General features: G+C 39.6%; 1 protein-coding gene across 1 annotated transcript in view; it reads right to left on the bottom strand.

Annotated features, from left to right (window-relative positions):
• Kdm7a (lysine demethylase 7A) overlaps positions 1-25,337 on the bottom strand; it is a 64,018-nt gene that overhangs the window by 2,649 nt on the left and 36,032 nt on the right. Inside the window, exons 5-19 of the mRNA XM_051151682.1 lie at positions 24,981-25,122; positions 24,319-24,505; positions 22,778-22,940; positions 20,696-20,783; positions 18,985-19,091; positions 13,794-13,885; positions 10,024-10,113; positions 8,498-8,707; positions 6,479-6,603; positions 6,132-6,286; positions 4,691-4,788; positions 3,894-4,042; positions 3,567-3,763; positions 2,150-2,235; positions 14-287 (exon numbers count right to left, since the gene is read on the bottom strand). Of these exons, the coding sequence (XP_051007639.1) occupies positions 14-287; positions 2,150-2,235; positions 3,567-3,763; positions 3,894-4,042; positions 4,691-4,788; positions 6,132-6,286; positions 6,479-6,603; positions 8,498-8,707; positions 10,024-10,113; positions 13,794-13,885; positions 18,985-19,091; positions 20,696-20,783; positions 22,778-22,940; positions 24,319-24,505; positions 24,981-25,122 (2,163 nt within the window). The remainder of the gene's footprint in view (positions 1-13; positions 288-2,149; positions 2,236-3,566; positions 3,764-3,893; positions 4,043-4,690; positions 4,789-6,131; positions 6,287-6,478; positions 6,604-8,497; positions 8,708-10,023; positions 10,114-13,793; positions 13,886-18,984; positions 19,092-20,695; positions 20,784-22,777; positions 22,941-24,318; positions 24,506-24,980; positions 25,123-25,337) is intronic.

Here is a 25,337-nt window from a genome sequence, read left to right as displayed (position 1 = left end):
GTATAAAGGTTACCTTTTGTTGCCTGGTTGCTGATAGGTGGTGGATTTGATGCAGGTCTCTTGGTGGGGTGAAGGGGCACTGAAAAAGAAGTTTCGCCAATAGGCCTTTCCGGGCTTAGACTGCCATTGCTTATCTGGCATGGCCCTGAAGCCAAGCTGGGATTCAGTGTGTACTTTCCATTCTGAATGCTTGAGTTATTGCTGTCCACACAATGCCTGCTCTGTGCCTTCTGACTGATTTCTGAAGAGCTTTCCTTTTTGATGTATTTCTGGCTTCTACTTAAGTCCTAAAGGAAGGAAGGAAAGAAATGCAGCTGAATTCTTCAAATTTCAGATAAATGAGGTATTTAAGCTTTCTCTGCATTAGCAAAATCAACAAAGATGAGGAAATAAACTACTCAATTTTGGTTTTCCTTCCCCACCCCCTTTTTCTATCACATGTGCATATGTGCCTGCCCAAATATCAGGGTGCATGCATGGGGGCCGGATGATAGCTTGTGGAGGTTAGCCTTCTCCTTCCACCATGTGGCTGGGCCCCAGGTATCAAACCCAGGCCCTCAGTCTCAGCAGTGCTCAACAGACCCCTGCCCTTCGTGATGGTGAATTCAGTCTATAACAGACCCAACGGTTTGGAAGATTAGTTCCTACTACTTACATTTTGAAGTTCATTAAGTCAAGTCAAAACTGGGACTGCCTACTATCCCACAATAGGCAAGAAAATTGAAATAAATGCAATGGACCCACAGTTTCCTTGGCTGATCATGGTTCTCAATGCAATGTACTGCCTTTTTAGAAAATTTGCTTCACAATTTCTAGAGTGAGTTCTCTCTTTCTACCATGTGGGTCCCAGGAATACCTAGGCCACTAGGTCAGGTGGGCCACCTTTACCAACTGAGCCATCTTGCTGCCCCATTTGGTGCTTTGTATTTGATTGTTCATTATTTTGCCACCTGAGGTCGGCTTGCTATCTCTTATGAGCAGACTATCTTGTACCCCAAATGTTGCTGTATAACCTTGCCTCCAAATAATTCCTGTTTGACTAATAAAATGCCTACAAACCTGGGCACGGGAGAAGTGAAGTAGGCATGGCCAAGGTTCCCAGGCTTCGAGGACAGAAGGATCATGGGAAGGTGAGAGACAACGAAAGGGGGAAAAAAGGAAGCGGGACTGACACAAGTTAACATGGAGAACCACGTGGCCAGGAGGAATTTACTCTGGTTTAGCATGGAGAAAACAGCCCAGACGGAAACATGTGCAGCATGTATGGGGATACTGGATGGGAAGTAGCCCAGATAGGAATGATTTACACAAATGGCCTGGGATGTGGGGCTGAGAGGTAACAAGGCAGCTTAGGGCATAGCATCTGCCCAGCCCCAGGTGAAATAAGGCTTATTTAAAACTCTATAAGGTTTTGTTGTCTTTTATTAATATGGTAGCAGGCTAATAATAACCACCAAATAATCATAGGCAATTAATAATAAACATTAATACCCTTTTTATTTACTACAACAAGGCCCTCCATATTTTGTTTGGTTGATTTTTGTTTTTTTTGTTTTGTTTTGTTTTGTTTTTTGTTTTGAGCCAGGGTTTCTCAGTGTAGCTTTGGCTGTACTGGAACTCATCTGTAGACCAGGCCAGCCTCGAACTCAGAGATCCACCTGCCTCTGGCCTCCCTGAGTGCTGGGATTAAAGGCGTGTGCCGCCACCCCTGGCTCCCATATTTTTAGAACTTAGCTTGTGTAAGGGTCATCTCTACTTTATTTGTTTACTAGAAAAATTCCAAGATCTGGGGCCCACTCCTGGGATTTTGTTTGTTTGTTTTTGCTTTTTTTTTGTTTTTTGAGATAGGGTTTCTCTGTGTAACAGTCCTGGCTGTCCTGGACTCACTTTGTAGACCAGGCTGGCCTCGAACTCACAGCGATCCACCTGTCTCTGCCTCCTGAGTGCTAGGATTAAAGGCATCATGCCCGGCTCAGACTCTTAACATAATTGAGTCAATTAGTAAGGGAAAAAAATGCTGAAATTAACCAGAGAGGTCATGACCAACATCAAAAGAGAAAAGAATTAAACAGAAGAAGTTTTAAAAAGAAAGCAAAAACAATTTTAAATATTCTAAATCTTTTCTTTATACTTCCACTATGGAATATACCTGAGTATTAAGTCTAGGAGTTCTATCAAACTGTTTAGTCCAGGAAGAAGTCCTCAAATCTTGGTCTTCAGTCTTGGCATGATATCCTAGAAAGAAATTTTAATTAAATTATCTTTGCACAAACTTATCTTAAAAAAAAAAACTAGCCTGGTGCTTACAAATGAAAGCAAATGTATGTTGACATTAACTACTTATTCACATACCTTTTCTTTCACTACACTCCTTAAAACAAACAGAAACCCATAGTTAACAACTCACAACCAAACTTGCTAATTCTTTCAGTTTTCTTGAAACTGTCTTTACAACACAGGTTGTAGGGGTTTTGTGCTAGATGCTAGAAGACCTACTGTCAAGTCCTATGGCCAGGTGTTGCTGATGTAGACCAAATGCAATACACGTGTCTCTAAAGTGGCATATATTACATTAGGACGAAAGCATGTGTTTTCCTGCTTTAAGGGACCCAACAGAGTGCAGGAAGGCAAAATGGAACAGCGAAAGACGGGCAAACCCAGATTTAAGTTGGGGTTCTTCCAACTACCAATGCAACCTCAGACAAGCTATACAACTTTTCCACGCCTTAGTTTGCTCTTATACAACATGCAAAGATTTGAGATCAAGTGGGCCTGGATTCAAATTCCCACAATGTAAAATGTGTGCAAGCTAAATTAACCCCATCAAATAGTGTTTCCTGTTCATGTAAAATGGAGGTCAAGGTCCTGGTGCACAGATGATCCTAATTATGTGGGAATTAACACAGCTGCTACATTTTCCCCCTCAATCCTAAGATTTTAGGGAATTTCTTTCTTTGAAAGCACAGGGAAGAAACACTAGGCAGCATGACTGACTATGTCTGCTCTTTTCCTAATACTTCCTTTTCAAAGAGTTTGAGGAAAACAAAGCCTCGACCAGAAAGAAAAATAAAAACTATTCAAAACTTGTTTCTCCTCTCCTACAAGGAAAGTGAACCGATTCTGCAGACCAGGTAGACACCCCTTTCATTCTGGGAGCTCTTATAGTTGGTGACAGGAAAACAAGAATTAAGCCTGTGAACACAATACTCAGCCCCATGTCATTTACATTTTGAGTTTTAACACTTAAATTATATTTTAATTGTTTGTAGGTACATATATGCCACAGCATGTGTATAGAAGTCGGGACACCTTGTGGGAGTTGGTTCTTTCCTTCTACCATCTGGGTCCTGGGGCTCAAACTCAGGTTATCAGGGGCTTGGCAGCAAGCCCAGTGAGCCACCTTACGGACCTTCATTTTGAGTTATGCTTGAATCTTGCCTGACTATATAAAAAAGTATTTCTTATAGTAAACAGTCCTTATTCATATTCATTCTAACCTCACCTAGGATCACAGTTAAGTTGGAGTCATGTATTACTTTTCATAGATTGGTATTTCTGTTTCTTACCAAATTCCACTGGTTTATCGCAGCGGTACAACTGCCTAAGCTCAGAGTGACTGCTGTGGCAGCTTCTGGAATCCTGGACAGAGTTCCTGTCACCACTGCAGCCTGTGCTGGGTGCACACATGGAGTAGTGCAGCCCTGCCATGGTCAGCATGCCCTGGATAGCTTCTTCCTCTGTGCTCGTCGAGGTAGGACACTCCCTAAGGAGCAGGTGATTTAAAAGAACAATGTATTTTTCTGATGAGATATTCAGTAAATTTAAAAACTAAACAGTGTTTTCACAGCATTTACATTACAATGTAAAACTCCTACTCCCACCTGCAAGCCTACCTTTTAACTGGAATCTCATTTCTAGATGGCTTCTGGCTCTTTTGAAGGAGGTTCCTCACTATATCAGATCCCTCCTTAAAGTTTGATGTTATTTCATGCTTCTTTTCATCACCTGAACTTTCAGAATCTTCAGTGGCAAAATTAATTTTCTGAAATAATATATTAAATGGAAACAAAGCTAAAAAGAAATTGACCAAGGCTGTACTCACTAATCAAAGAGTTTATCTGTTTTAGAAGTTAGAATCTTTTCTAGACAGAGTTTCTCTGTGTAGCCTTGGCTGTCTTGGACTCGCTTTGTAGACCAAGCTGGCCTTGAACTCAGAGATCTGCCTGCCTCTGCCTCCCAAGTGCTCAGATTACAGGCATGCGTCACCACGCCCAGTTAGATGTTAGAATCTTAATTATCATAAAGTTACTTCTGTATTTCACATCAAAATCTGAAACTCTCTAGTAACTATAGTTACCTACCACTTGAATACAAAACATATAGTTACACACTTAAAGGTAAAATACAATATAACTCTTCAGAAACAAAAACCACACTACAACTTTAGTGTTAAGCAGCAGAATTCTCCCGCCATCCTTACCAGAGCCAAAAAATCAAAACAAAACACATAAAACCTGCTTATGAATGTGACCAGTCCCAGGATGGTGTTCACATATAGTAACACCACAGGGAGACCCTGTGCTGCACAGACCAGAGACACGCTGTCATCAACCTTCTGTTCCAGATGAAGCTACATGGGTACTCATGATCCCATCAAATGACACATAAGCCCTGGGGTTTCCAAGCATACCAGTGCAGTGCAATCAGGTCCAGAGTCTTCTGAATCAGAAACATCAGAATATTCTGATGTTCTATTCCTGAGTTCTGATTTCACACTTGTAAAGATTCCTGGTGAAGAAGGGAAAGGATAAGAAATGTCATAGTCCCTAAAGTCTACTCATTTTCAAGATATCTTTCAATGTCCCCACTCTCTCTTTTCTCACTGCTTTTATTTTCCCATCTTTTTCTCTCTAAGATAAAGACTGACTGATGTATGTCCTTAAAATATTTGTGATATTTCTATTTCCAGAAAATAAAATAAAAACCTTTAAAACTAAAAAGAACTACAAGCTGCTTCTGACTTTCCCTTTCCCTTGGTTTTCCCTTTATCTTCTACGGGCACTACTGCATAACAGTTCTCATGATATATGCACAAAGGCAGTGTTACCAACCAGAGGACCACACTTACTGGGAATTGGTGGAAACTGAGATACTCAAAATGAATTCAATAATATTCATTATGCAGAAAATGTACTCATCAAAAAATAAAATATTGATTTTAATTACTTTTTAAAGATTTGTTTATTATTATATACACACACAGCGCTCTGCCTGCATGTACACCTGCAGGCCAGAAGAAAGTATCAGATCATATTATAGATGTTTATGAGCTACCATGTGGTTGCTGGGAATTGAACTCAGGATCTCTGGAAGAACAGTCAGTGCTCTTAGCCTCTGAGCCATCTCCCCAGCCCTGATTCTAATTACTTTTTAAATGGAAAGCAATATGCTGTTCTTGAAAACTGTTCAGGAATTAAGACTTTATCCAAAGAATAAAGACTTCAAGGAGGGGGCTGAAGAGATGGCTCAGAGGTTAAGGACACTGACTGCTCCTCCAGAGGTCCTAAGTTCAATTCCCAGCAACCACATGGTGGCTCACAACCATCTATAATGAGATTGGATGCCCTCTTCTGGCCTGCAGGTGTTCATAGGAGAAAAAAAAAAAAAAAAAGACTTCAAGGAGAAAGTGCTATTACTACAGTGTCTGATACCTATTACTACTTACTTGACAATAATTAACACACAGAAGCCTCCTGTCAACAAGCAATCAAATGGCACCGTACTACTCGGATTCTCACTAAATATACAGATCAGCCAACCAAAGACATGTTAGCATATGTGAAATTAAGTTAAACTTGAAACTCATTTGGGAGAATAGAGGCCATAAACTATATGAACTTTTAAATGGCCTTTTTTAAAAAGGCGACTCTGCCTGGGTCTTGCTGACCATCACACACCCCTTCACTGGTAGTCTGTCCCTCGCTACTGTACTTTACTTGGCATTCACATTTAGCACTTCCTATGATGAACTACTCAAACACACTTCATATTTTCCAGCAGTATTATAAATGCATTTTCAGTCCTACAGAAAGTTACCTACTGCTATATTAGCAAAAGGACAAAAAACATACTGTTAAGTGGTCTTGGAGATCCTTCACTTCCCATCCCCTCTCTTCCTGAGCTCTGTTCTGTCTTCATGTTTGCCTTCTTTGTTGGTTTCTTGTCTTCTTCATTTTCACTATCTGCTGTATAAAGACTCCGATCTGCAAATAGCTGTCTCTCATCTCTGTGCCATGGAGGAAAAATAATTGCTTCAGAAGTAAAGCAAGGCTCTAAATTCCTTTCCCCTCCATTCAGACACAGCAGAGAACTGAGACCCTTTCCTCTAAAACAAGTGGCTGTGCAATAATGTAGGGGTTAAATGAACAAAAGGGGACCCACCAAAAATTAATCTAATACATTGATCTACTTTACATACTTAATTATTCTTCCATTTGTCAGCAGTAATCGTAGATCATTATCTTTTGCTCTCCATTCAGGTACCGTGGAAGATGGCTGGAGGTGTTTGTTGAATTTTCCATTCAGTTTAGAGCTCAATATGTCCTTAAAGTACAAAGTAGAACTGACTTAATCTCCACCTTCAGGTAGGCCCACCGAAATGAAAAAGACTGCATACTGCCCCTTCTCCTGTGATCCTGCCTTGTAAAGGATGGGCAGCCAGCTAGGCTTGAGGAGATCTCAAGTGTCCATAACCCAGAGCTCTTCATTCCAACACATACAGCAGAACCATTTAGTAATAAAACACATTTTTTAATATAAAATGCAAAATCTACATAAAGTAAGTCCAAATATAGGCCTTTCTTGCAGATACTAAAGTGCTGTCACAGGGCCTTAGGCAGTCTCATGTTCCGTGGCTATTTCCACTTAATGAAGTACAGTTGTCAGCTTTCTCACTCACCCAAACCTTGACCTCATTCATTCCCACCAATATGTCTGTATCCACACTGCTACAACCAGGCACAAAGAGTCACCACAAATAAAAAGGAGCTGGGATTATGTTTGTTTGTTTGTTGTTTTTTTCAAACAGGTGTAGCCTTGGCTGACCTAGACTTAGTTAGTAGACCAGGCTGGCCTCAAACTTAAATCAATCCACCTGCCTCTGCCTCCCGAGTGCTGGGATTAAAGGTGTGCACCACCACACCTGGAGGAGCTGGCTTTGTTTTGTTTTGTTTTGTTTTTTAAGATTTATTTATTATTTATATCGTATTCTGCCTGCATGTGAACCAGCAGGCCAGAAGAGGGCACCAGGTCTCATCATAGATGGTTATGAGCCATCATGTGGTTGCTGGAAATTGAACTCAGGACCTTTGGAAAAACAGCTAGTGCTCTTAACCTCTGAGCCATCTCTCCAGCCCGGAGCTGGCTTTTTTAATGTATAAAATAGTATTTCTTCTTCCCCTTAATAATTAGAGCCTTTCATAATAAGTTCCCAAAATAACTATGGGTTAAGTAGGTTCAGAACTGTTTAATCTTAAAACAACATAATGCTATCAAATATAAAACTATGTGGGGTTGTAATGACTATATAACTTTTAGTATTTTAAGTCAGCAATACCTCTAACATACTTTCTATTATATGTCGATCTTCTGCTTAAGGTGAAATATTACAGATGATGCAAATCCTGTCACAAACTTAATAGCATGGTTTATAAAGGTACCCCTTTTCCACACTCTTCTGCCTCTGTCCAGTATACCAGGACTTCTCCAACTTAAAAGATTTATTCTAACAGTCTCCCGTTCTGAGGGTTGGACTGGTTGCTGGTGGCTCAAGGACAGGCTTTCAGTATTTATCCTCCCTGGCTGGCAATACTAATTCAAAGCTGTGTGTTCCCTGGACATCATCTGTTAGTTAAGTGTCAGTTCAAACATCAACCCCTGAAAGGCATTATGAGCACTTCAGCAAAGCAACCAGCCACTACTTCCCTGCTGCCCTACTATTTGGGTGTTCCCTCAAAACACTCAGCATTAGAAACATGTATTTTGTTGTTATTGTTGTTTGTTTGAGAAAGGGTTTCACTGTGTAGCCCAGGTTGGCCTTAACTTGCAGCGGTCCTCTTACCTCAAACACCCAAGTGCTAGGATTACAAGTTATGTGCCATCGTGCCCATCTTGAAACCATATTATTTTATCTATGTCCCTATCTTCCAACTTAAACTTTGATAGAACCTACATGTGAGCAGAGACAAGTCGGCTTGTTCTGGCATCTTCAGAAACCAAAGTGCATGATGTTTGGGTAAACATTTATTCACCGACTAATAACATGTCAACAAATGAATGAAATCTAGGCACCTTAACACCACACTGTTGGCTAGAAAGACTAGATTTCATGGTCTCCCAGACAAAAATATTAGTTATTATCTATAAATCTACAGTAGACACCAGCCAGATTGATACATGTACTATCTGAGTAGGTTTTTTGATCCTGATATATACTTGCCTCCTCCCATGGACACATCTCTAATCTTTTGAGGACTTCCCTTGTATGGAGCTCGAGGATATCTAGGTTAGAAGGAGTTCGGACATTATGATCCCGAAGTTTCCTCATCTTTCGCCGAGAATGATATGGTGAAGATGCTTCATTTGAAGGCCGTGACACTGGACACCCAGTAGGAATTCCCTGAGATTTAACTGGTTTGCCATTTTCATCCTATAAGAATCAAATTCAGAGCATGTTTTATGACAAAGCTTCTAAACCTGACTAAACAGTGAACCATAAAAATATTTTTAAAACCAAAGCACTTTCTCTTTAATTATTTAAGAAAAAGTTAAAGCCTCAGCTTTCCTGAGACCTTTATTCTCTTTTCTTCCACATACTTTGTAAACAACACATTTCCTTGTCTTATTTGTAGAGTATTTAGGGGGATGGGACTAGCTCAGCTGTCCAAGTGCTGAGATTACAAGCATGCACCACTACGCCGTGCTTCCATCTTAAATCTGTAATATTAAGTTGGAGTTGACATTTTCAGAAATGATAGTCCTGTTTATTCAACTGTTAATTTTGAGTCTATTTTTTTGGTTTTACTGTGCATGACACACATATTTGCACATTTAGTTACAGATAATATGTTATATACTTATTTTTGAAAAGCTTTTGATAGAAAACCCATTTATATGCCATTACTGTCACTCTTTAATACCAAGCCCTGTAGCATTTCTTAGGAACTTGGAGTTTTAGTTCAGTGGTAGAAAGTACTTGCCTAAAAAGTACAAGGCCCAGGGTTCAGTTCCCAGCATCAAGGAACAAAAAGATCTGATTAACATTTCTTAGATGTATAATTGTTTCCACCCTTTGCATTATGGCTGTAAGCCTAGCTGTGACTGCTGAACCATGTCTGCACCTCTTCCCATTCTGTAAACACAGTCCTAGCGTAAGATGTTAAATTACAACATTTTTTCACTACTCCAATGAATTTCCTCTTATTTCAAACTACATACTAACCAAGCTTCTTCTTTCCTAAAGAACTACTTTAATGAAAACCCCCTTTTTTTTGAATACTGACAACAGCTCTTTAATAAATTAAAACACTTTGTCACATGTTTTTATGGGCTTTTATCAAAGGCATTGACCTCCCGAGTTGCTCTAGTATTTTTGGCCAAGGGATTCCCTAATGTTCTTTCCAACCCAGCTCCACTCACTCACTGGTTTACCCTGCCTGTCCTCTAATTACATCACACTCATTCATCTCTTGGTAAATGAAGCTACATAGATACAAACATTAGATTGCGACTTTTATTTGAACTTTTGGAGGAACTTAAAGGATTTACAGTAATTGGAACTACCTGTTATTTTATTACAATTCAATATCCTAAATTTCTCTATAAGACATCAGAAATCTATAAAGTGAATTCAGCTCTTTTTATTCCTTCACTAGAGCAAGCAATTTCAGTTTTGAGCACACAGTGGCAGATCTATTTGCTTCTCAAGGCAGACAGACAGCAGACACACGATCATTTCTATCTTACCTCTATTGCTCGAATTATTTTAGAAAGTTCCTTAATAAGATGCCCAGGTCTAACATTGTCTGGAATTTCAAAGGCATGTTCAGATACAAGCTGTATTTGGAGTAATAAAGATAAGAAAACCAAAGTCAATTAAATATATAAAGTTCTCTATATTTAAAGACACTGCCAGATAATATTAAGCCATTCTCAAGAGTTTACACACTTGGTGGAATGTCACCTAAGGAGATCCACATTATCAAATAAAAATCCTCTTGAGGTTTAAAATGGATTTGTCTCACAGTGAATCTTGTATACCTCAAACCCTACTGTGATTCTATCTACAAATACTAAGAAAGAAATTAAAGTAAGATTTAATTCAAAATACTGGTACTAAGTAAATCCTTTTTTTCGTGCAAAGAATAATTTGAATAAATTTGAGTTAAAAGTTTAACAGTCAAAAGCAAATGAGAAAAAGATTAACAGGAACAAAAAATGAACTAGTAAATGAGCGTATCTACTAGCTACAGACTAATACCATTATTTTATGTATACTTACAGATATTAACCTCTGTATCCTAAGAATGTTTGATTTTGAGATATATACTAGTTTTCCCCCAACCTTTTTTTGAAACAGGGTTTCTCTATGAAGCCTTGGCTGTCTTGGACTCACTTTGTAGACCAGGTTGGCCTCGAACTCCCAGAGATCCGACTGCCTCTGCCTCCCAGAGTGCTGGGATTACAGGTGTGCGTCGCTATGCCTAGCTACTAGATTACATTTTTGCTTTTAGCAGACTTTTTCAGTTTTCGAAACAGGGTTTCTCTGTGTAGCCCTGGGTGTCCTGGAACTCACTCTGTAGACCAGGCTAGCCTCAAACTCAGAGATCCACCTGCCTCTGCATCCTAAGTGCTGGGATTAAAGGTATGCAGTTTTCAGACTTGTTTTTAGTAGTATACCTTGTTGAAACAAATTAGTTAACAACAGTAATATGTACTAATGAAAGCTCTGTATTCTGATTCTGTTAAGAACACTTGACTAAGCTTGAATTCATTTAATCCCCTCAATATCAGACTAACATAGATACTACAGGTTGAATATCCCTCATCTGAGATACTTGGGGCCAGACATGTTTTAGATTTGGGAGCACTTCAGATTTCAGCCTGAAAGTGCTCAACGTTTACAGGTTATAATCAGTACTGCCACATTATGACTGAGGGAACTGAGACCTTGAGTTAGGTAATTAAAAAAAAAAAAGTGACACAGCTCACTACTTGGAGAGATGAGATATCTGACTACAGAATCCAGTTTTAACCTGTTTATTGACCTGCAACCTGTCTTTGAGCAAACATATTAAAAAATGTAGGAATGGGGGCTAGAGAGATGGCTCAGTAGTTAAGAGCACCGCCTGCTCTTCCAAAGGTTCTGAGTTCAATTCCCAGCAACCGCATAGTGGCTCACAACCGTCTATAATGTGATCTGATACCCTCTTCTGCAGATAAAGCACTCATATACAATAAATAAATAAATTTTTTTAAATGTAGGAATGTTTGGATATACTTTATTTCAATGTCTAATAATACTTATAATAAAGTTTACTATGCACAGAAGTCACATAGGATGTTTTTAGGCTCAACTCTACTCCATGGCTATTAAAACCATAATCTTAGCCAGATGCAGTGGCACACGCCAGTAATCCCAGCACTTGGGAGGCAGAGGCCAGCCTGGTCTACAAAGTGAGTATAGGACAGCCAAGGCTACAAGGAGAAACCTTGTCTTGAAAAACCAAAAGAACATAATCTTGAGTAAGATGCAGGTGATTTACTTTAAAGTTCTCAAAGCAATGCTAATACACAATTTGAAAATCACCCATGCAAGACACCCAGTAGACAAAAAAACAATTTCCACAGCTTATGCTTCAGGGTGTTACATAGCTATTAGCTTGTTTGTGTTTTTCTACCTCATACACATGATACAATCTGACAGTAGAAGGCATGTTTTTACTTTCCTGGGTGTTTCTATAGCACTTTGCCTAATAGATTTATAGCAATAATCCTAAAGTAAAAGGGAACATGAAGTTCCCAGAACTATAGCTTATTACTTATAATTCCTCAATATCTCCTTTTAATAACGATGACAATGATGATGATGATGATGGTGTGGTGTGGCGGCTGTGTGTGTGTGTGTGCGCGCGCGCACGCACATGTGCATGACATGTGTATGTGCCAAAGCATGTGTGTGGAGGTCAGAGAACAACTCTGTGGCATTTCTTTTGTCATTGGTCCCTGGGATTGAACTATCTCAGACTTGCACAGCAGATGCTTTGCTGTAGACCTTGAGCATCTTGTTAGCTCTCTGTTTCCCCTAATAGCACGATTTTGGTTTTAATTGGATATCAAAGAAATCTGGAAACAATCACACATATTTATCATTCATATTATCTAGTGTTATGTGTGAAGTTCCATGGGGTTGAAGTAAAAGTCAAAAGCTCAGTGAAGGAGACAGGGATACATTAAACATATTAATGTTAACTATTTAAGACTATGCTACAGAAGCATAAGGGAAGTAAAAGTAAATGCTAACAAAAACAGAACTATTATAAAAGGGCTGGGAATAATTGCAAATAATTGAACTATAATTTAGTCTTGCCCAAGCTGGGCAGTAGTGGCGTACACCTATAATCTCGGCACTGAGGAGGCAGAGGCAGGTGGATCTCTATGAGTTCAAGATCAGCCTGGCCTACAAAGTGAGTCTAGGACAGCCAAGGAAGGGTACACAGAGAAACCCTGTCTCAAACAAACAAACAAACCCACCAAAATTGGTCTTGCCCCTTCCATCCCCTCATTTTTATATAAGCCTACCAGAGTGGTAAAGAACAGGAACTTGTGATCTCAGAGTCCAGTTTTATATGCTAGCCATGCCAGTTCTCATGGGAAAGTTACTTAAATGGGGATATGAGCAGCAGCCAGGCCCCACACAGCTGCTGAGACTAAATAAAATCACACACATAAAGACATGGTACTTGGCATGCTAAGAGCGGAACATGGTTTCTTGTTACTCTACATCTGCATGTAGAGTATCTTAAATATACCTGCATTTTGTTTTTTCAAAAATAAAAGCCAAAGTTCTTTATTCTCTAACCAGAATCAGTACATCTGTATATAGTATGTCATGGAGTAAGTATAAGCTGTATATAAAATAAGTTTCCATTCCTTTTAAAACTGGCACACAAATGCTACCCACAAAAGTACTGTTTTCTTAATCTTGCCACAAGAACAAATAAGACTAACAATAACAACTTACTGTTCTACTATAGTTTCTTTAAAAACTCAATTATGTTATATAAACATGTTTTTGTTTTAATCCCATGAGGCTGCCTTAATTTATCCACAGCCATTAACTATAATTGTGTGTGGGGGTGGGGGTGGCTCTGAGAGGGTCGAGGTCTTTGCCACCTACAGTTAGTTGAATTCTGAGAGGGGAGAAATACCAGAGCCCAAAGAGAAGAGGAGGACAGGGATGCTCAGAGAAAGAAGGCTGCTGTTCCCGCCCCCCCCCACCCCCACCCCCCCCTGCTGTTGCTGGTTTGCTAGACTGCTGGATATCCTGAAAACTGAGATTGGTATTGCCCTAAAGAGCCCTACAACCCTAATAAGCTGGAAAAAGTAAAGAGACCTACATCCTCTCTGCCCACTAACCTTTTTCTCACACCCAGTATTGGGGGATTGGTGGAAGGAAGGTAGAGGCATAAGAAACCCCAATAAAACAGATAATAGAAAGTACACCAATGACTTACTTCTTTTTTCATCCATAATTTTAAAGCAGTATGCAGTGCTTTCACTCCCTGTACTAAGTAAGTTTGAGGCTGGAAACCATCTTCTTTCAGTTCTGTTAGGATGAAGTGAGGCAAGGGAAAAAAGTTAAAGAGTTCTAAAGTTATAAAAGGATATTTTAAGTATCAAACTGAACAACACCTCAAACAAGACAGGAAATAATCAACTGAGAATACAAGAAAGAAAAAGAAACAGAACTACATTTAAAGTAATGATACAAACTGCTAATGTTAAACATATAAAAAAAATACAGAAAAATAAATACAGAAAAGCTTAAAATAAAATAGTAATAACTCGACCAGTCACTAGGCAGGTATATCTCTGTAAGTTCAAGGCCAGCCTGGTCTAAAAAGTCCAGGACAGCCATAGCTACACAGAGAAACCCTGTCTCTAAAAAACAACAACAAAAAAGGCCTCATAATTAAGCTAGAAATCAACAACATTGATAACAGTAACAGATAGCTACAGAAAACCCAAAACATTTAGAAATTTAAAATTACATGTGTTAGGAAACACATAAACTAAAAGGTTTTTTTTAAAGCGTTGGGACTAGAGAGATGGCCTAGCAGTTAAGAGCACTTGCTACTCTTACAGAGGACTAGGGTTCTCAGCACCACATCAGACAGCTTATAAAAACCCCTAACTCCAGCTCCAAGGCCCTCTCTTCTGGCTTCTGAGGACACTTGTACGTATGTACACACATGCAAACACATACACGCACTAATTAAGATATAATTAAAAAACTCAAAAGGTTGGCATCTCATCCAACCCTCTAACTACTTCTTAAACATCTATTTGAGAGCAGGGGGTGCATGCCTACCACTGTGATTGTGTGTGAGGCCAGAGGACAGCTTTGAGGAGTCACATTTTTCTCCTTCTACCACGTGGGTTCAGGAGACTTAAATCAAGTCCTCAGGCTTGGTGGCAAGTACCTTTATCCACTAAGCCACCTTATTCTTTGAGTCATGGTCGCTCACTGAACTTGGGAGTTCAATGACTGGACAAGACCACTCACCAGCTAGTGAGCACCAAGGAGTCTCCATCTGTACCGCTCCATTGCCACTACACTTGACTTTTATATGGGTTCTTAGATTCTTATGCTTGTGCAGTAAGCCATTTCACCAAACCCTCCATTGATTATTACTTTAAAAGAATGAAAGCACGGCTGGAGAGGTGGCTTAGTGATTAAGAGCGCCGCCTGCTCTCCCAGAGATTCTAAGTTCAATTCCCAGTAACCACATGGTGGCTCACAGCCATCTATAATGTGATCTGATGCCCTCTTCTGACCTGCAGGTGTACACGCAGATAGAGCACTCATATATGTTAAAAAATACATAAATCTTTAGGGCTGGAGAGATGGCTCAGTGGATAAGAGCACTGTCTGCTCTTTTAGAGTGAGTTCAGTCCCCAAAAACCACATGGTGGCTTACAATCATCTATTCTGGAATCTGATGCCCTCTTCTGGCCTACAAGTGTATATGCACACGGAGCACTCATACAATAAATAAATAAAGTCAGAAAGAAAGAAAAAAAAGAAAGAACACACACTCACACCCCTCAGACTCCTTTAACTAACTTAAAGAAGAAAGGACTTCCTAAACTGTTAAAGAGGTCAATAAAAAGCAACTCTAACACTTCAAATGATATAAGGCTGAAAGCTTTCCTTTCCAGACTGAAAAGAAAAATAAATGGCCACCTTTCCTGTTCTTAGTTGTGCTCTCAGGGCCTTTCCATACAGTAAAGGGATAAAAAATAGGTATAAATATTAGCAAAAGGGGAACAAAACTGCGTTTGTTTGTTTGTTTGTTTTTAAGACAGGGTTTCTCTATGTATCCTTGGCTGTCCTGGACAGCCTCAGGATGGCCTCAAACTCACCGAAATCTGCCTGCCTCTGCCTCCCTGAGTGTTCGGATTACAGACCACTGCGCCTGGCTACAAAGCTGTCATTATTACAGAAGATGTAACAGCCTTAGTAGTTGAATCGATTCTCTGTACTAACTCTTGTACTAGGTGACACTGACAAGGACTTGTCATAACTGCCAAATACTAAAAACAATTCCCAAATATTCAACAATTGTATGTAGATTCGGTGTATAAATTAACATGTTTATTTAATGGAATAGTATTGGGATGAAAAAGTGAAAATTACAGTTATAGACAATCGTTGGATAATTCAGATGTGGTAGTGCTTATCTCTAATGCTAACAATCAAGTCTCATCAAGAGAGATAGCTCAGTGGTTAAGAGCACTATCTGTTCTTCCAAAGGACCCAGGTTCAATTCCCAGCACCCACATGGCAGCTCACAACTGTCTGTAATTCCAGTTCCAAGGGATCTGACATCCCCACACCAAAGTACATAAAATAAAGTTAATTAAAATAAAAAAAAGGAAAAAACTATTAGAAAGAGAGGTGGGAGAGGGAGAGACTCTATCTCAAAACAGCAAAATAACGCTGAGTAAAGGTCCTCACAGGAGGGCTGATAAAAAGGGTCAGTGGGTAAGAGTGCCTGCTGACCTGAGTTGGATTCCTGGGAACCACAGGTAAAAGTTGTTTCCTGTCCTCTACACACGCAGCGGCACCCCTCCCACACCAAATAAACAGATAAAATACATTTTTAAAGGCCATAGGATAATATCGGTTTGAAATTTTTATATGAAATTTACAAATGGAAAAGGAAAAAAATCTTTTCATTTAAAACATGGGAGCTGGGCATGGTGATGCACACCTTTAATCTCAGCACTTGGGAGGCAGAGGCAAGTGAATTGCTGTGAGTTCAAGCCAGCCTGGTCTACAAAGCAAGTCTAGTACAGCCAAGGATACACAGAAAAACCAAAAACATGGGTGATGAAAAAGATTACTCCAAACATCACAACAGTGATTAAGTACAGAAAAGAAGGAAAATGTTAACTTACACTGTAGGGATAGTACCAAGTTTTATCTTTTTTTTTTTTTTTAACTCAGTGATAGAATATAGAAATAATTTTTTAATCAATTTTATATTCAGTAACTGTGTTATGTGTATAAATTTACACACACACACATTTAGTGCCTTTCTTGGTTTTAAAAAGAGAGTGATTATCTAAAACAACTCAAGTGTATTTTTTCATACATGGCCAAAATTCAGGTAAGTGGATGCAAAAGCAAAACATTTCTGCTCCATCCAGTGGCTGACTTACAAAATTCCAAACTGGCTAATTGTTATTATCACTTGCATGAAATGCAGGTTGGAGGTTCAGTTATCTATTCTCACTTAACCCATATCATACAAGCTTTTTAACAATAAATGTTGGCAAACTGTCCACGATAGGAAGTAAAGGGGTTAGTGATAAAGACAGTACTGAGAGGTTACAAGATAACCATTCCTATTTCCAGGATGAATGTTTATGATGATGGCATTAACACACCCATGTGCACCTCTTTTAAAGAAGGCCGTCACTCAGATCATCTCTACTCAAGCTACACAAAAGCAACTTAATTGGTGCTTTGAAAAATGCCTGTTTGGGGCCAGGTGGTGGTGGTGCATGCCTTTAATCTCAGCATTTGGGAAGCAGAGGCAGGCAGATCTCTGTGAGTTTGAGGCCAGCCTGGTCTACAAAGAGAATCTAGGATGGCCAGGGCTGTTAAACAGCAAAACCCTGTCTCAAAAAACTTTTTTTAAAAAAGAAAGAAAGTTGCTGTAGTCAGTGTCTCTTCACAGCAATAGAAACTCTAATTAAATTAAGAGAGTGGCCCACAATACCTGTTACTCCAGTTCTGAGCAATCTCCTACCCTCCTCTTACATCAGGTGCATATGGGGCACAAACATACATACAGGCCAACACTTGTACACATGAAATAAAAATATTTAAAGAGTATGACAATTTGCAAACTAATTGGAAAAAGAAAACACATTATATTCCCACCGGCACAGAGAATGAAAAGCAGAAAATGAAGTTCCAATCTCCAACTTGACTGCTCAAGCATTAAATCAAAATACAAATATATCAAAACCCAAAATTGTACCATGTAGAAAAGATCTTCAAGTCTAAACATAGGGATCCTTAACCATCGTTTGTGTGTTTGCTAACAGGACTGTGTCTAGGACTTTCACTAAGTTGTAATCCCTCTATTCTAGCATCTCAAATAACTGAAAAGAACTATAAAGCTGTATCATCGGGTCCAGCTAAAAACATTTTCTTCAGTTAATTTGTATGCTAACAGGTAAATTAAACTATCTAGCATAGTAGCCATAATGGTGATTGATAGCACAAACATTCAATGACTCAGAACACACCAATAATTTCCCTATTATTTTTCTTAAGCTTATTCAGATGAAGGTCTTACTACATAACCCCAGCTGGCCTGGGGTTCAGTTATGTACACCAGGCTCACCTCAAACTCAGAGCTGTCTACCTCTGCCTCCTGAGTACTGGGATTAACTTTTTAAGCAAATATTTGAGAACAAGTCTTAAGTAATAGTTTAGAACACAAACCACATTTTTGAGAGCATAACACTAAAATGTGTACAGGCCAACTCACCCACCAAATGAAGTCATTATTTCTGGGTAACGTGTGTATGCACCTGATTTCTAAGAATGAGGAGGGGATGGCTATGGACCAGACACTCTAGCTCAATGGTTCTCAACCTGGGGGCTGCGACACCTTTGGGGATCACGTGGCGCTTTCACAGGGGCACATCACATATCCTGCCTATTGGGGATCACGTGGCGCTTTCACAGGGGCACATCACATATCCTGCCTATTGTTTACATGATGATTCATAGCAGTAGCAACAAAATAATGTGAGGGCCGAGGCCACCACAACATGAGGAACTGTATGAAAAGGCCACAGCATTAGGAAGGTCGAGAACCACTATTCTAACGTCTAAAAAGAGTCTTAACAGAGGAAGGGAAAAGAAATACAAACTTTTTTTAAAAGGGGAAAAGCCAGACTGGAAAGATGATTCCACAGTTAAAAGCATGTACTGCTCCTGTAGAGGACATTCCCAGCATTGTACTCACATGCACACCCCTCCCGACACATGCATGTACATAATTTAAAATAAAAATAAAATAATTTTAAAAGGGAGAGTGACATCGAGCAAAGGTCTCCCTGAAGAAATCTGCAAATACACATCATATCACAGACTAGGGTGTACAAATCATTCAGTACCTTTCAGGGTTTCCAGCAAACTTTTGGCTACAAACCAGCATATGGCTTCAAAGAAAGGGAATTTGAAAAGATCTGGTGTTTTTAGTCTTTTCTCCATCTCATAACACCTAAATGAATGAAATTTGAAAAATGGTTTTCATATTAACATTTCAAACTTAAATGAAGGCAATACCATGATTAATATGAAGGTCTGTATATTCACTTAACAAGATAGTTTTGACAAGCCTGAGCTGTATGTGATCTTATCCCGGTTCTGACCTTAGTAAGTGTGACAGTCTACCTAAGAATTACATTGGGGCCTGGTAGGGTTGGAGAGATGGCTCAGAGGTTAAGAGCACTAACAGCTCTTCCAGAGGTCCTGAGTTCAATTCCCAGCAACCACATGGTGACTCACATTGGGGCCTGGTGATGGCGGCACATGCACTCAATAGGCAGAAGCAGGTGAATCTCTGGGTTTGAGGCCAGCCTGGTCTACAATGTAAGTTCCAGGATAGTTAAGGCTACACAGAGAAACCCTGTCTCAAAAGGGGAAAAAATTGTTTAATTAAAAGATTGAAAGATTACTTCACTTTCTGGGATTTGTATCCTAATTTTAACAACAAGGAATTTTTGGGGCTCCACTCATAAAGCAGTATGTTTAAAGATCGCTCCATGTGCGATGTCCACCAACATTCTGTTTAGGCTCTGCCAACCATTCAAAATCAAGATCATGCTTGGCATTAACCAGGGTATAAAGATAGGGACCGTAGTTTGTACAATACTGGTCGTCTGTCAGAGAATCCCAACAACAGCACATGTAGAAGTGACCTTTTCCAGAAATAGGTCAGGTACAAAAAGATTAAAACTTTTACCTGGTAGGGATGTAACCTACCATAGCTGAAAGCCTTGTGTTCTGTAGAAGCCACCACCTCGCTTGCTCATTGCAAAGGCCAGAACATTAAGGGACACTATACACAAGGAGTTGCAAGAGTAACCACATTCAGGGAGTCGCAATGAGGCGTGACCTCCCAAAGGGTTCCCCTTTCTCAGTCCTCATGCAGTGCCCATCAGCAAGCAGTTCCACCATGTGCCGGCTCACAGTGCGCTCTGCCTAGGTATGGCGAAGGAGAAAGGCAGCACAAAGGCGCTGTGATCGGCCCCATCAAAAGGAGAAATAACTGTTCACCCTTTACTGCAACAAAATGTGAGGGGGGTTGACAGCAGCGCTGTCTTAAAGATTATTCCAGCTACACAGGTTATACCAGGATCTGATTAATTTATTTTTACAACACTATTTTATAGACAAAGAAAAGCATACGCATTTTATAAAATTTTGAAATGTGGGAAGTATCATCATATTGAATAAGTTACCAATTTTATTTTACATTTGAAAGGATCCACCAAAAGTTCCCAATCCTAATCATTCCAAGGCCTGTCTCCATAGGATCTTTAAAAATATTGCAACTTTCCATAATAAACAAGCATAAATGTTCTAATTAAGAACAAAAGATCCATCCAGGCATGGTGGCCCAGGCTTTTGGTCCCAGCAGTGGATCGCTGTGAGTTCGAGGCCAGCCTGCTGTACAAAGTGAGTCCAGGACAGCCAAGACTACACAGAGAAACCCTGTCTCAAAGCAAAACAAACAAACAAACAAAAAACCAAAATCAAATAACAGCAAAACCAACAACAACAAAAAGAACAAAAGATCCTTTCAATACTGGTGACACACACCTGAGCTGCATGCCAATGTTGAGATTGTGCAGAAAGTTGCCCCCAAAAGCCATACAGTCCTGAGAAGTGAGCACAGCGTGAATCCACCCTGAAACACACAAACCAATGATGTTTCAACTTCTAAACTAAACAATGTTAGCTACCTGTGAAATAAGTAACTTAAGTATCAGTATCAATTTATTTCATACCCCAGTGCTAAAGAAATTGGTGCTTATTACAACTGATTGACTTGTTCATTAAGTATTTATTAAAAGCCTGTAACATGCGAAGTTTTACGCTAACTCTGAGGGGGAAAATGAAGATTGGAGCAGTGGCCACTGATACTTTTTTTTCCTTAATTTAAAAACAATCACCTTTACAATGGAAGACTTTACTCTGAGGCCAGTCAAATCTGGTTTGATTTAAGAAAACATATTTTGCATTGACAAATCTAAGACTGGCTGAGCAATCTGCTTCCCAAGTGTCACATGAGAGGACTAAGTAGGGGGAGGTCAGGGAACACAATGGGACGCCCTACTCCAAAAGAAGGAAAGGCACATTTACTTTACACAGGTGGGACCGGGACCTGTACACTAAATGCCGACAATCAAATGCTTTATTTCCCATTAGACTGCTTTCAAAACAAGAGACATTTCTACTAGATGATGTCTAACTTCTTGTTGTTGTTGTTCGTTTTGTGTTTTGTTTTTTGAGACAGAGTTTCTCTGTGTAGCCTTGGCTGTCCTAGACTCACTTTGTAGACCAGGCTGGCCTTGAACTCACAGAGATCCGCCTGCCTCTGCCTCCCGAGTGCTGGGATTACAGGCGTGAGCCACCACATCCAATGTCTAACTTTTTAAATGTTGGCAGACTGAACATAAAGACATAAAAATATGAATTCTGCTGGGTGTTCATATAAGTAATAAAGCATGTTTAGTAATAACCGGGACTAGAAACTAAAATTCCATTATTTAGACAATGTACTTATACATGGTTTTGGCACAATTTCCAAGAATACAACTGCCCTGCACATTAAAGAAAATTATAGCATAGTTTGTTTAGAAAGCTTATCACTATCTATCATCTTGTGGGGAGGGGAAGAGCCCAGGGCTTAAAGCAGAGACTCTCCCAATGCAGTCCTCAACCTAGCACCATCAGTCAGCAAGGTGGTAGGATGTGAACGGCCAGGCCCACCCTGCGTCTACTGAGCGAGAGAACCTTAAGAGAAAGGCCCAGAGAAGTCTGTGATTTATCAAGCCCTCCTCTGACACTCCAGGAAGCTGGAGAGACCTCAAGCTCCACCACTGCTAATGACTTTCAATTGTCCCTAGCTCACATGTACTGAGCTGCACTCATGCTCCAACACTGCAGTGAGTCCATGCTCACAGAGAAGCAGCATTCCTTCACAACTTGTCTTAACTTCTTCCTTACATACCCCAGGAGGCCACTAAATTGACTTTGTAAGAAGCTATTTATGTAAGATGTTCTCTAGTCTATGAACGTCAAGATTTTAAAAAGGACACAACAGAAACATTATAATAAATGGTAGCACTAGAACAGGATTTAAAGGTAGCCTTTCAAAAGCTAAGCTCCTCATACTTGTAGATAAGGACTCATTAATTTACTCAAGCTTGCATTTATTATTCCACACCAGGGGCAAGGACAAAGTCAGCAGAAACTATCATACAATGGAACTCAGTCAGTGAGAAGCTAGTCAAACATAAGGGGAACACAGGGCTTCTCGAGAGCTTTGCAGATGGAGCACGCAGAGGCCTTGGGACTGATAACCACAGCCCTATAAGGTAGGAAGAATTGGGTTCGCAGGATCCAAAGCAGCTCCCACAATGTCCCAGCTTCCTGATCTGCCAAGCACGCTCCTGGTTATAGACAAGGAACTGTGTTTCTTATCTATATATCAGGGCCCGAGGGGAAAACTCTCAAGGCTATAAGCCCAGGTTATTGCTGGCTCTGCCAAGCAGGTTCCTGGTTTTAGACAAGGAACTGTACTATATACATTCTCCATGCTTCAGGGCCTCAGGGAAAGCCTTGCATCAGCCCAGCTGCACCAACCACGGAAAGTAGCAGATGAGAGTAAAACCTTACCTGTAGGAACAAATAAGGTATGCCCCTGCTTTACCACACATTTGTAGCACTTATCTACTTTATCTCCAAAGAACACCTCACTCTGGGTCACAGATGAACTCCAAGATTCATAGAGTGCCAAATTCTCATTTGTTGGCTTTATCAAATAAAAAATCTTCTCACCCTAGAAGGAAGTAATCATACTACTTTGAAAAAGAAAAGCCAATCACAATTGGTACAATTTCCCAATAAAAGGATCTACATTAAGCTTAGTAAAGTTTTGTTGTAGCCAGGGGTGGCAGCGCACGCCTTTAATCCCAGCACTTGGGAGGCAGAGGCAGGTGGATCGCTGTGGGTTCAAGGCTAGCCTGGTCTATATAGTGAGTCCAGGTAGCCAAGGCTACACAGAGAAACCCTGTCTCAAAAAACCAAAAAGATTTTGTTGTAATAGCCAGGCGTGGTAGCGTATACCTTTAATCCCAGTTCTTAGAAGGCAGAGGCAGGTGGATCTCTGTGAGTTCGAGGCCTACAAAGTGAGTCCAGGACAGCCAAGGCTACACAGAGAGACCTGTCTCGGTAAAAAAAAAAAAAAAAAAAAGGTGTAAATAATAAAAAGTCACATATCTAATCAGCAGCTAGTTCCCTAAATCTCCTCCCACCTCCAACTGACAGAGTCAATAGCCCATCAAAGAGAGCACTGCAAGAGAGGAAGATAAAGAACCACACACAGGATTATGCTAACAGGCTCCTGTCTGAACACAATCATCTCTCAAAACTCACCCTCAGAACCATGAAGATCCTATAGGCAACTTACAGGTAGATTTGTATATCTCTTTAAAAATCCTGTGAATGAACTTGCTTTAGTGAAGGTTTGGCATTCTCAGAGAAAAGGACCAGATCTCAAGGACACAGTGTCAACTCTAATGCAGAGTACTGCTGAGGCAGAGACATCTGAAAAGGATCTGGTCCTGGGCCAGGTATCATGTGACTCAGTGGGGATGGAAGGTTTTTTTATGTTTTTTAAGTGTGTTAGCTCTCCAGTATAGAAGTCATCAGCTACATGTAATGTAACTAATGGGAATGAACAACCCTATTTTTAATTATAGTAAATTTTCATTATTATTCAAGTCTAGTCACATAAGTCTGGAGTTTATTAGGTAGTCCTAGATAAAGCCAAAACAAATTAAAACTAATAAAACTAGTAATTTCATAGACATTTGTGATTCATCCAACTCCCTGTCTCATCCTCATCTTAAGGCCAGAGCAATTATCACCATAATTTTACTCTTTCTCTGTCATTTGGTTCAGAATTAATGCAAACTAACTAAGAAGGAGGAAAAAAAGAAGAGACAAAGGTAACAGACACCAACTTAAAATAGAGGCAAAAAAGGAATCTAAATAAAGAAATCATTACTTTTCTATTACCTAAAATTTAAGAAGAGGAAAAAAAAAGCACCAAGGTAGAAAATGTTTACAACTGTTACATAGAACAAATGAATGTCCCACCAGAAAAATGTGACATGTTTTTGTTAATAAGAAAATAAGAAATACCCTACTCTTACCCAAAGGACATGGTACCAGACTGAAGTCCCACCAAAGTCAATGTGGAAATCCGTGTAGCTATCTTGAACTCCCATTAAGCAGTATTTCTGGACAAAGGGCTTGGGGAAGACTGAATCATCTGGCCAGTAATTTTCCACCCAGGAAAGTTTTCTGGCTATCTCAGGGACCTCCACTAATTCAGACATCCTTTTAAAAGAAAAAGGCATATGTACATACAAACATAATACGAATTAAAGACTTCTCAAAACTATTCTTCCCATGTCACCCAAACCGAACAACTAAATGGAACTCAGTATTTAATGGATGAAATCAGAAATAACACTTAAGCATTTAAAATACATCTTATGCCATTGTCATCGTCGTCGTCATTTTGGAGACGTGGTCTCATTGTGGAGTTCTGCCCTAGAACCAGGCTGGCCTTAAACTCACAGACCCATCTGCTTCTGCATCCCGAGTGCTGGGATTAAAGGTGTGTGCACCATGCCCAGCTACATCTTGTTTCTAAAGAATTCTGTGGGCCTAGCAAAGCAAAATTTAGAACACTACTTCCAATGGATAGCTATAAAAGTCACGATTATGCTTCTTACTAAAATAAATATATTATTAAATTACATTTACCTAAAATTGAGAATGCTTTGGCAAAATGTCCAGAGATACTCACTTTGTATCTGAAAATTCAAGGCTGATCACATTTAACACTTTTGGTCTGTTAGGATTCATGAAGTATTTAACATAATTGTGAAGTGTCATTTTGCTGTCTGCCTGCCTTGCCACATCAATGACATCTATCACTTTGTCACCACCTGCAGAAAAAATTAAAGTCTTATTACTGGCCTTAAAATTTACATACATAGATACTCTAAACAAAAATACTAAAAACCATATTTTCTTAGTGTAATTAAGCCAACTATAAAATTACATAAAAGTAACACTGTGAAAACATAATGTACTAAGCCTTCTAGCTTTCCAAGTGTCAATGATTTCTTGTAAGTAGTGCATAATCTCTCTCTCTCTCTCT

The sequence above is a fragment of the Acomys russatus genome, chromosome 10 (genome assembly GCF_903995435.1).
Source record: "Acomys russatus chromosome 10, mAcoRus1.1, whole genome shotgun sequence".
Taxonomy (NCBI): Eukaryota; Metazoa; Chordata; class Mammalia; order Rodentia; family Muridae; genus Acomys; species Acomys russatus.
Note: the sequence above shows the minus strand (reverse complement) of the source record. Positions and strands in the feature narration are given on the sequence as shown.